The 17,300-nt window shown below is 40.4% G+C and overlaps 1 protein-coding gene across 7 annotated transcripts in view; it reads left to right on the forward strand.

The window, feature by feature from the left end:
- The window catches only part of ASCC1 (activating signal cointegrator 1 complex subunit 1), a 103,975-nt gene that overhangs the window by 67,470 nt on the left and 19,205 nt on the right, over positions 1 to 17,300 (forward strand). For 5 of the 7 annotated variants that reach the window (XM_078077618.1, XM_036083900.2, XM_078077615.1 and 2 more), the window contains exon 9: positions 4,131 to 4,216. The exons of 1 other annotated variant lie outside the window; for it this stretch is intronic. In XM_078077618.1, the coding sequence (XP_077933744.1) occupies positions 4,131 to 4,216 (86 nt within the window). Of the gene's footprint in view, positions 1 to 4,130; positions 4,217 to 15,237; positions 15,392 to 17,300 lie in introns of those variants that run through there. One more of the 7 variants, XM_078077619.1, reaches the window with a different exon arrangement.

The raw sequence follows: 17,300 nt of genomic DNA on the forward strand, positions 1-17,300 counted from the left end.
CCCCGCATCGGGCTCCCTGCTCTGCGGGAAGCCTGCTTCTCCCTCTCCCACTCCCCCTGCTTGTGTTCCCCCTCTCGCTGTGTCTCTCTCTCTGTCAAATAAATAAATAAAATCTTAAAAAAAAATAAAAAAATAAAAAAAAAGAACTCTTAAGATATTCCATTATTAATAACCTTTTGACATAAAAGAGTTGAATTATGCGGGAATCTGTATCTTCTAAATTGTGTGGATCCAGATTTATATTCAATTAGCAGTAGAGCTCTATGTAAGAAAGTGTTCTGTGTTCACGTCTAGTTATCCTCCGTAGTGTAGTGGTTATCACGTTCGCCTCACACAGTCTAGTTATCCTTTCCTACTTAGAGGTAGTTTGAATATAACACCTTTATTGAGATACAATTCACATACTATATGATTCACTCATTTAAAATATATAATTCAGGGTCGCCTGGGTAGCTCAGTCGGTTGAGCATCCGACTCTTGATTTTGGCTCAAGTCATGATCTCAGGGTCATGAGATTGAGCCCCACGTCGCGCTATGCACTTGGTGGGAAGTCTTCTTGAGGTTCTCTCTTTCCCCCTCCCTCTGCCCCTCTCCCTGCTCACATGTGCACACGTGCACACACGCTCTCTCCCTCCCTCAAATAAATAAATAAATCTTTAAAAAAATAACAAAATAAAAATATGTAATTCAGTGATTTTTAGTGTAGTCAGAGTTACACAACCATTACCATGATCAATTTTAGAACATTTTCATCAGAAACCCCATTGGCAGTGTGACTCCTCATTTCCTCCTAAAGTTTTAGTCCTAGGTACCATCAGTCTACTTTCTGTCCTATGAATTTGCCTTTTCTGGATATTTTGTATAAATAGAATCATGCAATATGTGATGTTCTGTGACTGGTTTCTTTCACCTAGCCTAATGTTTACAGGGTTCATCCATGTGATAACATGTATTATACCTCATTTCCTTTTTAGTGCTAAATAATCTTCCATTGTGTGGATGTACCACATTTTATCCATTCCTCAGTTGATGGACATTTGTATTGTTTCTTCTTTTTGATTATTACAGTTAATGCTGCTCTGAACAATTACATACAAGTTTTTGTGTGGGGATATCTTTTCACTTCTCTTGGGTATATAAGATTGAAATTTCTGGGTCCTGTGGTAGCCAGTGTTTAACTTTTTGAGGAACTGCCAGACTGTTTTCCAAAGTGACTGCACCACTTTACATTCCTACCAACAGTGAACGAGGGTTCCATTTTCTCCACATCTTTGCTAACACTCGTTATTATCTATCTTTTTGATTATTGCCATCATTTTAGACGTGAGGTAGTATCTCATTTTAGTTTTGATTTGCTTTTCCCTGATGGCTAATGCAACTTACAGGTTTTGAACCTGTTATTAAGCATTTCAGTCTTCAGGGGCACCTGGGTGGCTCAGTTGGTTAAGCATCCAGCACTTGATTTTGGCTCAGGTTATGATCTCAGACTTGTGAGATCAAGCCCTGCGTGGGGCTCTGCGTTGGGTGTGGAGCCTGCTTAAGATAATCTCTTCCTCCGCCCTCACAAAAAAACCATTTCAATCTTCAGGTATCATGACTGCCTTTCTTTTTTTTTTTTAAGTAGGCTCCATGCCCAGCATGGAGCCCAATGAGGGCCTTGAACTCAGGACCCTGAGATCAAGACCTGAACTCAGATCAAGGGTTGGACGCTTAACTGACCAAGCCTCCCAGGCGCTCCTCATTACTGCTTTTTAATTGATATTTGTTTAGTATGGATTTACTTTAAAGTTTCACATCGCCTCTTGGGGCACCTGGGTGGTGCAGAGTTGGTTGAGTGTCTGACTCTCGGTTTTGACTCAGGTCGTGATCTCAGGGTCGTGAGATTGAGCCCCACTTCGGGCTGTGTGCTCAGTGCAGAGTCTGCTTGGGATTCTCTCTCCCTCTCCCTCTACCCCTCTCCCCGCCCCCCCCCCCCAAGTGCGCATGCATGTGCATGCTCTCTCTCTCTCAAATAAATAAATGAATCTTTAAAGTTTCACATCTCTTAACGGGGGACCTGTTTTTAATTTGTGAAATATACATGGTATTGGGATCTTTGATTAAGAGAATACTCTCTCATGAGAAGTTACTGAAGTGTAATTCCAGTGGGCTGGCTAACATATATTGTGCTCATGGTGTTAGCGGCCTAGATATACTTTACCAATTCTGACTTGGTAGTCTCCATCGATATATATAGTAAAAGAGCATATTCAGAAGTGGAAATACAAATATTTTTGATTGTCTGTTGGTGGGCAAGAAAGGGTTGATATTTTAGAAAATATTCTGAGGGTTAAATATTTCTTAAGGATGCTTTGAATTTCCTATACCTTGGATTCTTCTCTGGTTGAATTTTTACTTGAAAAAGGCATAGAATAAGGTGTTTCACTCTTTCTTACCTGTCATCCCTTTCCTTTGAAATCCTTTTTCCTGCTATACTTTAAGGATGTCTTTTGGGATAAGCAAGCTAAATTAATACAAGGTCATAGATTTGCTGCATTTCTGTGTAGAATGTCTGTAAAGATACCTTTGATTGCAACTGAAAGGGGTTCTCTCATTTGGGGGGAGTCCTTAAACCAACCCACTTCATGTTGGTTGCAACCCAAATCAATGTCACCAGCATTTTGACTACTTAATGTGTGAATTTTTGTGTATTTTTACATATTTAAAAATGCATATAGCTTATACAAATCTTGGGTTTTTAGACCACAAGGAACCTTTGGAGATCACCTAGTCTTAACCTGTAACTGTGTAAATGAACTGAGGTCCATAGAGGAGACATAATTTGCCTAAGAATATGGCTCATTTTACACACAAACACACCCCCACATCTTCTTTATCCATTCATCTGTCGTTGGACATTTACGCTGCTTCCATATCTTGGCTATTGTAAATAATTCTGCAGTAAACATAGGGATACATATATCTTTTTGAATTAGTGTTTCCATTTTCTTTAAAGATGGAAGTGGAATTACTGGATTGTATGGTATTTCTATTTTACTTTTTTTAAAGGAACCTTCATACTCATGCTCCAGTTTGCATTCCCATTAGCAGTGCATGAAGGTTCCTTTTGCTGTATGTCCTTGCCAATACTTGTCATTTCTTGTCTTTTTGATGAATTGGTAAAGATGTGTGGGTGTGTGTGTACATGTATATACATACCCAACAGAATGCAACTCAGCCATAAAAAATAATGAACTTTGCCATTTGTGACAACATGGATGGACCAAGAGCATATTATGCAAAGTGAAATAAATCAGACAGAGAAAGACAAATACCAAATGATTTTACTTATATATAGAATCTGTACATTTTTAAAAAAGATTATTTGTTTATTATTTGAGAGAGAGAGAGTGCACCGAGGGAGAGGAGAGAGAGAAGCAGACTCCCTGCTGAACAGAGAGCCTGACTTGGGGCTCGATCCCAGGACCCTGAGATCATGATCTGAGCCAAAGGCAGATGCTTAACTGACTGAGCCACCCAGGCACCCCTTTACTTATATGTAGAATCTAAAAAACAAACAAAAAACAAAAGCAGATGCATAAATATAGAGAACAAACTGGTGGTTGCCAGAGGGGAGATTGGGGTGGCGTTGGCAAAATAGGTAAAGGGGATTAAGAGGTACAAACTTCCAGTTATAAAATAAATAAGTTACAGAGGTGAAAAGTACAGCATAGGGAAGACAGCCAATAATACTGTAATAACATTGTATGACAGATGGTGTGTGGCAGATGGTGGCTATACTTATCGTGGTGAGCACTGAGTATGTGTAGAATTGTCAAATCACTATGTTGTACACCTGAAATTAATATAACATTGTATGTCAACTATACTTTAAAAAAAAGAATATGGTTAATTACATAGGTAACGTACCTTGAGTACTTGGACGGTGTTGAATGAATGAATGTATACTGAATTGATGACAGAGCTGAGGCTGGACTCTGGGCCTCTTGACTCAGACTGATGTTTTTCCCTCCTATTAAGCCATGTTCCAGATAGTACAGATTTTGCTAGTTGTACTATAGAAACCCAAAAGAAAACAAATGTAAATAACCGAAACTTCTCTTATAACATTATCTTTGAAATGTTTACAGCTGAAGGCAGGTACAATCTCTACACAGCGGATGGCAAATATATCTTCAAGGAGAGAGAATCATTTGATGGGCGAAACATTTTAAAGGTCAGTACGTGGCAGGGTGAATTGGAAGTCCTTTGGTATGTGTCCTAAAATGAGGAAAACAAGTCGTTCTCCTTTTAACAATAAAGTATATTTTTCTCATGCTTCTCATGAGGATCATTGATTCAGAGGTCTGGCTAAAAAAAAAAAAAAATTATTTTTTAATGTCCTAAAGGAAGAGAAATCTTTTTGAATCTGTTGAAGCTGTGATATCTCTTAGAGTACTTGAAATTGGTGAGTTCAGAAACAAGTACCCTGACTACATGGACTCACAGGAATACGTTGATTTTAACCTGGTGAGTTTTACTCTGTATTTTACCTCTGGAGGTCTGAGTTTGCAATTTTTTTTTTAAGTGAAAAAGAATTGTTTGTTTTGTTCTAGTAGACTTTTTTCTTCACCCACAGTCCCTCTCTAAAGTTGCTTTGTAATCTGTTTTTACTCAGAAATAGCCCATGTTCTGAAAAGTAGGTGGTCTCTTTCTGACAGTTGAGGCTTTGCTTCCTGAGTGTTAAATTAATCTATGAAATTTCCATAAAAAGGCTTCTTCAGGATTGCATTTATGTTTCTCCTACAGACCACATTCTGTAATATCCATGATTTATGCCGTCTCTGTCAGGTTAGCATGTCCTTGTGCCTCTGGGCACACGGAAACAGAAGTTGATACAATGGAGGGGTTTGGATTCTTCATTTCACTTGTTCCGTAATGGTTTAGGTCATACCTTTTTTTTTTTTTTTGAAGATTTTATTTATTTATTTGACAGAGGGAGACACAGCGAGAGCAGGAACACAAGCAGGGGGAGCGGGAGAGGGAGAAGCAGGCTTCCCACAGAGCAGGGAGCCCGATGCGGGGCTCGATCCCAGGACCCCGGGATCATGACCTGAGCCGAAGGCAGACGTTTAACAACTGAGCCACCCAGGCGCCCCTAGGTCATACCTTTTCAAGGCCATACATTTTTTGGAGCTGGGAGGAGAGTGTATGTATATAACTTCAGAATGGGGCGCCTGGGTGGCTCAGTCGTTAAGCGTCTGCCTTCGGCTCAGGTCATGGTCTCAGGGTCCTGGGATCGAGCCCCGCATCGGGCTCCCCGCTCAGCGGGGAAGCCTGCTTCTCCCTCTCCCACTCCCCCTGCTTGTGTTCCCTCTCTGGTTGTCTTTCTCTCTGTCAAATAAATAAAATCTTTAAAAAAAAAAAAAGCTTTAGCTTTAGAAAGGCTTTTTCTTTTTCCTTCCCCACCCCATCCTCCATTGCCTTATCCGGTCACTTGGCATTTTTCTTGCAAAATGGCTAATGTGACCCCGTTACCTCTAATGACATCACTTCAGCAGCTGCAAACTTCTTACCGCAGAGCCTGGCCTGGCAGTGACCGGATTCCCTCTTAGGCAGGCATTCAGGCTCCTGTCCTGCAGAGCTATGTCAATTTCTTCTTTTCCTGGCTATCTTTCCTCTTTTTTGAGTGCTCCTCTTGTTGTCAAAGTAGCTATGGTAGCTTTGGTTTGAGTGGCAAGCTGCTAATGAATTCAGCTATAGTTTACTGATTTTCCCAGGCCCCTAGCTTCAGTGTGATATGAATCGTTCTCCTCCTCCATCTCATTTCCTGGGGCTTTTCCAATAATAGCATTAATCACTTTGCTTTTTTGTTGTTGTTGTTAGTTTGATTAAGAAAGAAAGTAGACCGAATGGGGAAAGAAATCTGTAGGAATGACTCAAGCCACCTTGATTCTTTTGGAATCAGAATTAAAGCTCTGAAGGTGTGCTGATGAAAGTCAAGTGTGAGGTGCCGGGCCATCTGTAAGAGGGAGGTGATGGCAGAGAGCGTGTGTGGTGAAGGAACGATAGGGGTCTCTCGCCTGATACTTCGTTTCTCTCACTCTGGAGAGCCAGTCTTCCAATTTAAAGATGCTTTGCCTCGAAGTCTTCCTCACCACCCCAGTAATGACATGGGTGCAGCTCCCTCTAGTGTTAACAAGGGCTTGCTATGTTAGTAGTACCCTCACCGGTTCATGCCTCCTCAGAGTTTTAGAGCTGGGCTCAGCCAGGGACTTCCAGACCATTTAATCCACTTTCCCGCTTCAGTCTCTCAGGGCACAAGATCCAGTGTGGTTAAAGCGACTTGCCAAAGGTTACCGCTAGTTAGTAGCTGAGTCTGAATCAATAAAAAGATTCAAATCACAGGGTTAGCATTGTTTCTGTTGCCTCCCATAAAGATGCTTAGTGTTTAGGTAGAGATCATTAGGTATTTGAAGTTGGGCATATCTGTTTGAACTGTGATAAAGTCTGATTAGAAGTCATTCCATAAATGTTGGGGCAATGGTGTGTGCCAGTTAGTCTAAAACCGTGGCTAATTAAGAATTAGACTTGAATTGAATGCAGTACTAACACACCAACAGAAGTACTTACTGAGTGTATACCATCTGCCAGCGCATGTGTCCTGCAGATAAAACAGTCATTATGATACAGTCCCTACCTTCCAGGAGCTTCCTGTCTTTGAGGAGTACAGACGGTTAATAGGCAATTACAGTACAAAGTGATGGGGGTGAGTTATGAATATGGAGAAGTCCCTTTGAACACAGATAGAACAAAGTGTGCTTTGATACAGTGTCCAGTATTTTACTTTTTAATCATTAGCTGCAGAAAATGTAAGCTTTCACCTACATTCAGTCAAAGGAATTCACTTTTCTTTGAGAATAAAGGTAAAACATGGCCTCCAACAATTACCCATGCCCAAAGGCAGAAGAGATAATAACTGTGTTTGTGAAGTAGCTATGGTAGCCCACCTTTTGGAATTACCACGAATGAACATGCCTTTCTCAATTAGAACATGAGAACCCACGGGCCCAGAAACCCTTGGGGAGAAAAAGATTCATAAAAACCAATGAATCATATATGTAGTTTTATACCAGATAAAATTATTATGTTTAGAAGGAGAAAACATCAATTTCACTAACAAGATAGGAACTGACTTGGAGAAAACCGAAAGGTTAACCGCACTGGTTGTCCAGGAGGCCACGCATATGTGTGTAGCATATTAACAGCTGCATAGGTCAAGGATCAGGAATGCTGGTGATGAGAAGCAGCCTTGGAAAAAAATCAACTTCATCTACTATTCAAAGAGAAACAAAACGAGAAAGCAAGTCATTGCTCATTGCTGTAGGAATTTAATAAGTAACAGCCAATTGCTATTCTACTCCATGAAGAGAATCGGTCCTTTTGGCTTGGTGGAATATTATGTGTTCTGGGTGCCTTAATAAGAAAGAAAAAAGGCTTTAATGACTTTGGGAGGTTTTGTACTGCTCTTTTGAGAGTTGTTGCAGCGGTAATAGACCAGCATTGGGTTATTCTTAGCTGAAATAAGAATTTTCTTACCTTAAGAAGGACTTTGGGGCGCCTGGGTGGCTCAGTCGTTAAGCGTCTGCCTTCGGCTCAGGTCATGATCCCGGGGTCCCGGGATCGAGTCCCACATCGGGCTCCCTGCTCAGCGGGAAGCCTGCTTCTCCCTCTCCCACTCCCCCTGCTTGTGTTCCTGCTCTCGCTGTGTCTCTCTCTGTCAAATAAATAAAATCTTTAAAAAAAAAAAAAAAAAAAAAAGAAGGACTTTGGAAGAACTGACAACTAAAGAATCACTGTCCTGTGTTTTTTGAACCAGAAAAGGAACATATTTAGTTATGGTGGGTTGTGAGGGAAGACTGACAGCTCTGAAAGGAGAATGTATGAGGGAAGAAGACCTAGGCCAAATTCAGAGGGTAGTGTCCCCTCAGAGAGTTTCTATTTCTGATCTAAGAAATAGGAACAATGATGTTGTTTGTTTATCCATAAGGCAGTGATAAACTTGAAATTGGAGAAACCATGCCGACCTAAAGACACACTGCTAGAAATAACTGCCCTCTTGCAAGTAGGACAGTCGGTCCTGCCAGCTTCGGAGAGAGAGGTGGTCTTAATGGCAGTCTGTTTGGGGGGCCTCTGAGCTGGCCTCAAGCCGTAGAATCACTGTTCCAGAACTGTACTCTCAGCACATTGAACAGGAGCATGGTGTTAACTATTCAAAAGCATAGCTTCTAACTGCAGAGTGAAGAGGGGTTTTCAGAGCCCTAGCTTGTACTCACCAGAGGAGGTGGTGTCATGCAAATAAAGGCACAGTTGATGTATTTGGGAAGGAATAGAAAGAAAGTGCTATAGGTCCCAGAATCAAAGGACACCATGAAAGTGCCATTTCTTTAGACACTTAAAAATCCTGGAAAATATAAACCAAATAAAAAGGAGATGAATTTGTGCCTTTTCTATTTTATATATAGGAATCTTTAAATTTAGAGAAAGAGGGAATGGGTGCTATTAAACCGTATTAAGTTTTTTTAAAGATTTATTTATTCATGGCGGGGAGGGGCAGAGGGAGAGGGAGAGCGGAAGCAGACTCCCTGCTGAGTACGGAGCCCCAACATAGACTGATCCCAGGACTCTGAGATCATGCCCTGAGCTGAAACCAAGAGTCCGATGCTTAACCGACTGAGCCACCCAGGCGCCTCTAAACCGTATTAATTTTTAATACTTTACTTGGAAATATGTTTTAATCTAGCTACGTTGTGACTTTTCTCAAAAGCTGTAAATGATAGTAACTCAAATATTTCATTCATTTTTGCTTTTGTTCTATCTCTGCCCCTTAACATCTTTACAAAAGGACAGGTAGAATAAATAAATTTAAGTGAGATCTTTATTTAATTTGCTTAAGGAAGCTATTCAAAAATATGTACTATTTTATCTTTTTTGGTGAAACATATACATAGAAAAGTGCATGAAATATATATATATACTGTTTAACAAATAATCAGGAAGTGAACAGTGTAACTACTACCAAGGTCAAAAAGTAGAACATACCTCCCTTGTCCCTCCCTGGCCAACTCCAGTTTGTTTGTCCTAAGGTAACAAAGTCACAATTAAATTCTTAAAACACTTTCAGTGAAGATGCTTGTTTTGAATGACTACTTTGTTTCAGAGTATTGAAAAGCTGAATTCATTTTTGTTTTTTTCTAGGGAAAAGAAGTGAGATTGAGAACTATATAGTAATTTTTTTAAAAAGGATATTAGGAGCACCTGGCTGGTTCAGTCAGTAGAGCATGGGACTCTTGATTTTGGGGTTGTGAGTTCGAGCCCCCTGTTGGGTGTGGAGCTTACTTAAAAAAAAAAGGGGGGGGCGCCTGGGTGGCTCAGTCGTTAAGCGTCTGCCTTCGGCTCAGGTCATAATCCCGGGGTCCTGGGATCGAGCCCCACATCAGGCTCCCTGCTCGGCGGGAAGCCTGCTTCTCCTTCTCCCACTCCCCCTGCTTGTGTTCCCTCTCTTGCTGTGTCTCTCTCTGTCAAATAAATAAATAAAATCTTAAAAAAAAAAAAAAGACATTAATGACTACAAAGAGAGACTAGTGTTTAGAAACTATGTTATTTCTTCTTTAAAAAATATTTATTTATTTTAGAGAGTGCTCCAGTGTGAATACACGAGAGTGGGGGAAGGGCAGAGGGCGAGAGAGAGAATCTCCAGCAGACTCCCCCGCTGACTGCAGAGCCTGATGTGCGCTCAGTCTCACCACCTTGAGATCATGACCTGAGCTGAAATCAAGAGTTGGATGCTTAACCAACTGAGCCACCCAGGCACCCCAGAAACTATTATTTCTAAGGAAGAAAACATTGTGTCTTTCATTATCCATGATCCAATTCAATTTTCAGCTGTATTATATATTGTTACTGAAAATTACTTCTTGGTTACATGGCTCTTTAGAATTCTTTTTTTCCCCCCGCAAAACTCAACTCTTTTAGAAAGGCTTTCTTTGAAAGTCTATCACTAAATGTTCCATTGCACTATTATATCAGGATAAACAACAGCAAATCAAATGTAGAATAAAATTATTATCTCTCACTACCACCGTAGCTATGGTGTTGTCTTTACTACCCAATATTTATGTGACTTGAATTTTTTTTTTTTTTAAAGATTTTATTTATTTGACAGAGAGATAGCGAGAGCAGGAACACAAGCAGGGGGAGTGGGAGAGGGAGAAGCAGGCTTCCTGCCGAGCAGGGAGCCCGATGCGGGGCTCGATTCCAGGACCCTGGAATCATGACCTGAGCTGAAGGCAGACGTTTAACCGACTGAGCCACCCAGGTGCCCCTGTGACTTGAAATTTTAATCTTTATGTAAAATCAATAAACAGATGTCACTTGCTCTCTAAGCTATTTATGCATATGCACTGTTAACACTAAGTTCAGTTCCCTTGGACATACTAGTATTTTGTAATAGTTTTTCTCCATAGCATTGGAAGCAGTCACGTTATTCTTGATAATCATGTGAAGTAAGAAATGTGTTAGAGGAGCAAACATACAACTTTCTGAAGAATTTCACTCATCAAGTTAAGATGTTGTGGAAAAGGTCAATTAGAGAATAAGAGACTCCATGGAAATTACATATATATTTATATATATATTATATATATATAAATGTGTATTATATATAGTTTATATAAATTTATATATATATAACGCACATATATTCAATTAAGCGTTGGAAGATAAAGTTAAAATCTCTGGTAAAGGTGAAGACATGGAAATATAAGAGAAAAATATGACAAAGAGGATCCTTGAGCAGTGTAAAAATTAACTATAAAGATTCTAAACGGAAAAGAAAAAGATCCTAAAAGAATTACAGGTGAAAAAAACAAAAAGATGCTCTAAGGAGAAAGTAGAGCATGAGTTCTTGAACTTGGATGAAGAAGGCTGTAGACTGGGAGTGCCCCGAGGCACCTGGCAGTTGCAAAGAAAAATCCTCTCCAGAAGACAGTTTCATCACTCTCTGCCTAATAATATTCCACCAAGGAACTTTTCCCCCCAAAATGGCCAGTACACAAAGATAACCGGGCCTGTGAGGAGACCATTCCCCATAAGCAAACAGACATCCAAAACTCAAAGACACGAGATACTGGAGTCATGAGACTTAGGCTGAAAACAGCTATGTTTACTGTGTTCAGAGAAATTAAAAGCCAAGCTTAAAATTGTTATCAGGTAATTGGGAACTGTTACAAAAGCAAAGGGACGTAGCAGTTTTAAAAATCAAATAGAAATGCTAGAACTGTAAAATGCAATAACTGAAATTAGGAGCTCAGTGGATAGGTTTAGCAGCAAAGTAGGCATAGCTGAAGAGATGGATGGGCTGGAAGTTAGGTCAGAAGAAATCATCCAGAACGTGGTGCATGGACAGAGGGAAAGGCAAAAATTGGAGCTGGGAGGATAAGAGACATGTAGGACAGAGTGAGAATATCTAACTAACTTGCATTTAGTCAGAGTCCCAGAAGGAGAAGAGAGAGAGACCAGGGCAGAGCTGATGAAAGACCTCAACTCACTGATCAAGGAGCACAGGAGTCCCAAACAGGAGTTCTGTGAACTGAGCTTATATTGTACTTTTCTTTCCTACAACTTGTGACTGCGTCACAGACAACTTAATGAAACTACTAGGCCCCCAGTAGTTTTTAAACTGAATTGGGGCACCTGGATGGCTTAGTTGGTTAGCGTCTGCCTTCGGCTCCCCTGCCTTAGCGGGGAGTCTGCTTCTCCTTCTTCCTCTGTGATCTCTCTCACTCTCTCTCAATTAAATAAATTTTAAAGATTTTATTTATTTATTAGAGAGAGTGTGCATGCACGAGACAGAGAGAGAGAGGGAACACAAGGCGGGGAGTGGGAGAGGGACAGTCAGACTCCCCGCTGAGCAGGGAGCCGGATGCGGGGCTCCATCCCAGGACCCTGGGATCATGACGTGAGCCAAAGGCAGACACTTAACCCACTGTGCCACCCAGGCGTCCCTAAATAAATAAAAATCTTAAAAAAAAAAAAACTGAATGGCTGAAATTTGTTGGCAATACCTACATTACAAAGAACAAAAAACAAAACAGGAAATTCAGCTAAAGAATGTGTTTCTTAAAGTAGGTGGTAAGAAAGAAGGATAAAAGGTATCCAGGAATTCTTTTTACTATTCTTATTCTTAGAACTTTGCTGTAAGTATGAAACTGTCAAAATAAAATTTTCTAAAAGAAGGAAGGACAGACGTGCACTTAGGAGGGGGATAGGGACACTAGCCATTTGTTGCATGTGTGTGTGTGTGTGTATACTTTTTTTTTTTTTTTTTTTTTTGATAACTACCTTCCAGAAGAGTTTATTGAAGTCTTGGCTGTGTTTTGTTTCATTGTTTAAGATAGATGCAGCTTTTATTAATTGTTGATCTTATCGCAAAATTTGGGCCATTTGATTTCAAAGGGTATAAAAGTTTAATGTAAGGAACAACTCTCTAAGTAGAATGTTTCATATTAGAGTAAGCTACTAGAAGGTAGCAGTATCTTTCTTTTTTTTTTTCTTAAAGATTTTATTTATTTATTTGGCAGCGAGAGACACAGCAAGAGAGGGAATACAAGCAGGGGGAGTGGGAGAGGGAGAAGCAGGCTTCCCGCGGAGCAGGGAGCCCGATGTGGGGCTCAGTCCCAGGACTCTGGGATCATGACCTGAGCCGAAGGCAGATGCTTAACGACTGAGCCACCCAGGCGCCCCAGTAGCAGCATCTTTCATTAGGATGTTTTTTGTTTGAAGAAATGAGAGTTCATTTCTCTAAAAAACCATTCTTCCTGCTGTCATCCTTTTCAGACTATTCCCTATTTAATTCCCTGAAACCTAGTTCTCTCCCCTATTGTTGAACTGAAACAACACTGTAAAAGGTCACCGGTGGCCCCCGTTTGTTTAGTGCCTTGACCTACTTTTACTTTTTCCCAGTAACCACGCTGAGAGTATTAAGCCCTTTTCTCCTTCAAATGTTCTCTTCTCTTGGCTTCAGTGGCCATTGGCGCTCCTGGTTTTTTCCCTGCCACTGAATCTACTTTTTTTTTTTTTTTAATTCACTGCCTTGTAGGGCTACTTTCTAAGGTTTTGTCCTTATCTCTCTGTTTCTCTTTTACTGAAATCTTGTTATGTGCAAATTCTACTCATTCTTCCAATACAGATAGTCCCTCTATCTGTATTGGTAAGGCCCATCCCCCTCCATGACACTCTTCCCTCCTCTCCTCACCTTGATCTTGCAGAGACCTGTCACGTGCTCCCCAGTGTTTAGCAATATTCTTGCACCTAGCAAGCACTCAGCTAGCTTTTCTGGATTAACTGACTAAAACTGTTTTTTACAGAAATCAGATTTTGGAGGAGGAGAAGAAAAAGATTTTCTGTTTGCCAAAGGGGATAGTTTTTAACCCCATACTTGAGATTGTAAACTCTTAGAGCAGGGGCCAGCAAACTATAATCTGAGGGCCAGCTAAGTCCTGCCCCCTGTTTTGCATATGGCCCTCAAACTATGAATGTTTTTTATGTTTTTTTAATGGTTGAAAAAATCAAAAGAAGAGTAGTATTTCAGGACATGTAAAAATCATGTAAAATTCAAATGCCATGGTCCATAAATAAAGTTTTATTGGAACACGGCCACCTTCGTTTGGTTATGCACGTCTGACTGCTTTAGTGCCACAGGGCCAGAGTTGAGAAGTTGTGACAGACGCCATATGGACCCCTCGGCCTTTATGGGAAAAGTTTGCTGACACCTAAATGGTTAGAGTTTAGTTTAATTTTCTTTTATTTCACCCAACACAACTTCTTTATGATTAGATATGATGCTCATATTTAATAGACCCTCAAGTTATACTAATTATGTCATAAATATTCTGTTAGCAGTCAATCCTATTGAATTTCTATTTACTTGAATCTTTTCTAGCAAACGTTTATTTTTATTTTTAAAGATTTTATTTACTTGAGAGAGAGCATGAGCGAGAAAGAGAGCACGAGTGAGAGAGAGAGCATGAGCCGGGGGGAGGGCAGAGGGAGAGGGACAAGGAGACTCCCCACTGAGCAGAAGAGCCCCATGCAGGGCTCGAGCCCAGGACCCAAAACCTGAGCCGAAGGCAGACGCTTAATCAACTGAGCCACCCAGGCATCCCTGTTTATTTCTTTTTAAATTTCTTTTATTTATTTATTTTTTAAGATTTATTTATTTATTTATTTGACAGAGAGAGACACAGGGAGAGAGGGAACACAAGCAGAGGGGGTGGAAGAGGGAGAAGCAGGCCTCCCGCCAAGCAGGGAGCCCAATGCGGGGCTCGATCCCAGGACCCTGGGACCATGACCCGAGCCGAAGGCAGACGCTCAACGACTGAGCCACCCAGGCGCCCGTATTTCTTTTTTTTAAATGAGTTTACTAAATTCAAGAAAAAGAGAGCCCCAAATTAAATATACCTATAGCTCATAACTGACCATCCTCTGTTAATAAGTGAAGTTCATTTTTCGTTAAATTTGATTGCAGCTTTAATAGTCCACATAGCAAGAATCAGCTGATACGGATCATAGTGAACTTGAATTTACACTTAACCTCCTTTTATTTCAGAATGTATCCAAGACTAATTTTATGTTTCTCTGTGGTACACATTCATTAACTTGAAAGATAAACAATGATTTCTTTTGCCATTTCATTTATGCCTTATTACAGAATATATTAATAAAAATTATTGAATGAGAAATAAAGAACACTGCTTTTGTAAATAAATTGTGCAGATTTTATAATTAGCATGAATATCAGAAAAACATGAAGTTTAAGAACAGCCTGGGACAAGACATCTTGTTAAAATACGGCCACTATTATTTTGCTCTAGTGATAAAATATGGCTCCACCTCCATTCTTGATGGTTGGAAAACAAAACTCATGAAAATGGGAGATTTCAGGAAATCATTAGGGGCTTTTTCATATTTTGCTAGTAATAGAAATAACATACTGTATATGAAAAGACATGAAATACTTCTGCCAGGTGATTGGGCAGTTTTTTCAAGCATCAGAGATAAAAGTGCAGTTTGAAATGCTTCGGTTTGGTTTTAAGCTATTGGGTTGGGGTGGGAGCCAGGGGGAAGATTCATGCCTAAGCAGTATTTTACCAAAACTTTTCCTCTGCTTTTGTTTTACATGTCACTTTGCCTGGAAAGCGAAGTCTTAAAACACTAATGAGGGCAACCAAAGACATGACTGTCAGTGAGGTGAAACCATCATTAACATGAAACTGGAAAACGAGCACTTGGCTGATTTTTGACAGAGCCAACATTCATCCTAGAATGATGCTCCTTATGTGGCCTGTTGCTGTCTGTTCGTACACGATGTTATTTTTTTTTTCTCCCTTCACTCTCTTTTGAATTTATGTTTATTGGTTATTCATCTTTGTAGTGGTTCTGGAATACATGTATGTGTTGTCTCAGCTGAGGCAGGGGATGATGGCTTTGGAAGGGTCTAACCTGCATAGTGACAAGATAGAGGCCACGGTTTGGCAAAGACGGTGACAATAGAAAATAAATATTTCCTTGAAGATCTACTGCATATAAAACACTAGGCTAGACTCTTGGCATATTTGGGGGAGGGAGAATAAATACTCTGTTGTCTTTGGTCCCTCTGATTACATTCCTGTGAACTCTGAACAGAGTGCCACTCTTGTGGGAAATATTCATCCTTCTTATGTAGTCATTTCTAGGGATCCAGTCATATCATTTGGGGTACAGTTCACAAATGAAGTGAGTTGGGTTATGGTTCATTTGGGGTCCATTGTATTTTTTTTTAATTGTAGTGAAATATACATAAGATTTCCCATTTTAACCAATTTTAAGTGTGTAATTCAGGGGCATTAATTAAGTACATTCACATTGTTGTGCAGCCATCACCAGCGTCCATCTCCAGATCTTTTTTATCATCCCAAATTGAAACCCTGCACGCATTAAACAGTGACTGCTCATTCTCTTCTCCCCTCAGCCCTTGGCACCCACCGATCTGCTTTCTGGCTCTGTGAATTTGACTACTATTGTAGGTATCTCGTAGAAGTGGAATCGCGTAATATTTTGTCCTTTTGTTTCTGCCTTATTACAGCTACATGTTTTAAGGTTCATCAATGTTGTAGCATGTATCAGGATTTTGTTTCTTTTTAAGACTGAATAATAGTCTATTGTGTATATATACTCCATTGTGTGTTTTTAGCTACAGTGTAGACAAACCAGTAGCCGAATATAAATCTGTACCCAGAGATGGTAACAGGGCACTGTCTTCTTTAAAGCAGCCTGTTGTTGAGAGACCAGACCAAGTGGAACCATGTTCGATTGGGTGGCTTGGTGCCAACAATGTCTAAGTGTTATTAGAGGACATTGGTGCGAAGAGATCAAAGAAACAAGAGTGAAGTCCACTATGCCAGGAAACTTATTAAGTTGATAACTAATTAAGAAACAATGTCCTTTTTCCTTTATCCCAGTGATGAAACAGTTTTGCAATTTGTGCTCAAATGCAAACATTATTATTACAAATTAAAAGTGAAAACACAGGATTTAAGTCAACCAGAACACCAATTCAAAGTTTAAACATTGATACCACTTTCTTAAATTGTAGGGGTCTTGTTCTTATAATTCCTCAGGTGTGGCGGGGGGATGATAATCGTATCCCTCTCCCAAGGCCTTTTGCTTATTTGACATAAGCGCTGTGCAGAGGGGAAGGAGGCCATCTGAACTGAATTATAGACAACCAGGTACGTGTCTTCATATGTAATGCTACAGCGGTGCTACTGGGGGAGGTTCCCTGGGGTTCTGACAGAGGACGCAGTATCTCCTATCTCCCTCTGTAATAAGATGACTTCGTTGAAAATCCAAGATCACATGTGGCCCCCTCTCTCCCGTCTTCCAGGGAGCCGTCACCACCCCACCTATTATTTGGACAATTGTTATCTATATGTATGGATACTCTTGCCATGGTCTGATGTTGATCTGATTTGCTCTTTAACTTCTGGATGCTGTTCTCATGTTGGAAAAGTTGGAATGGAGCTGGGCCGGGCCTGATGGCCTTGTTTTCTCCTCTCTCACTTTGTTCTCTTTCTGAATTTGTTGCTTGGCACAGTAGTCAGCCCCTTTATGCCCAGGCTCCCTCAAGCCATGTGCCTAGAGACCGCTAGGCCAAGAAGAAACCGTCTCTGCTCCTGTCCCCAGTGCTCCCTTTCCGGGGTTTCTTTCTGCTGACTTGCACT

The sequence above is a fragment of the Halichoerus grypus genome, chromosome 7 (genome assembly GCF_964656455.1).
Source record: "Halichoerus grypus chromosome 7, mHalGry1.hap1.1, whole genome shotgun sequence".
Lineage (NCBI taxonomy): Eukaryota > Metazoa > Chordata > Mammalia > Carnivora > Phocidae > Halichoerus > Halichoerus grypus.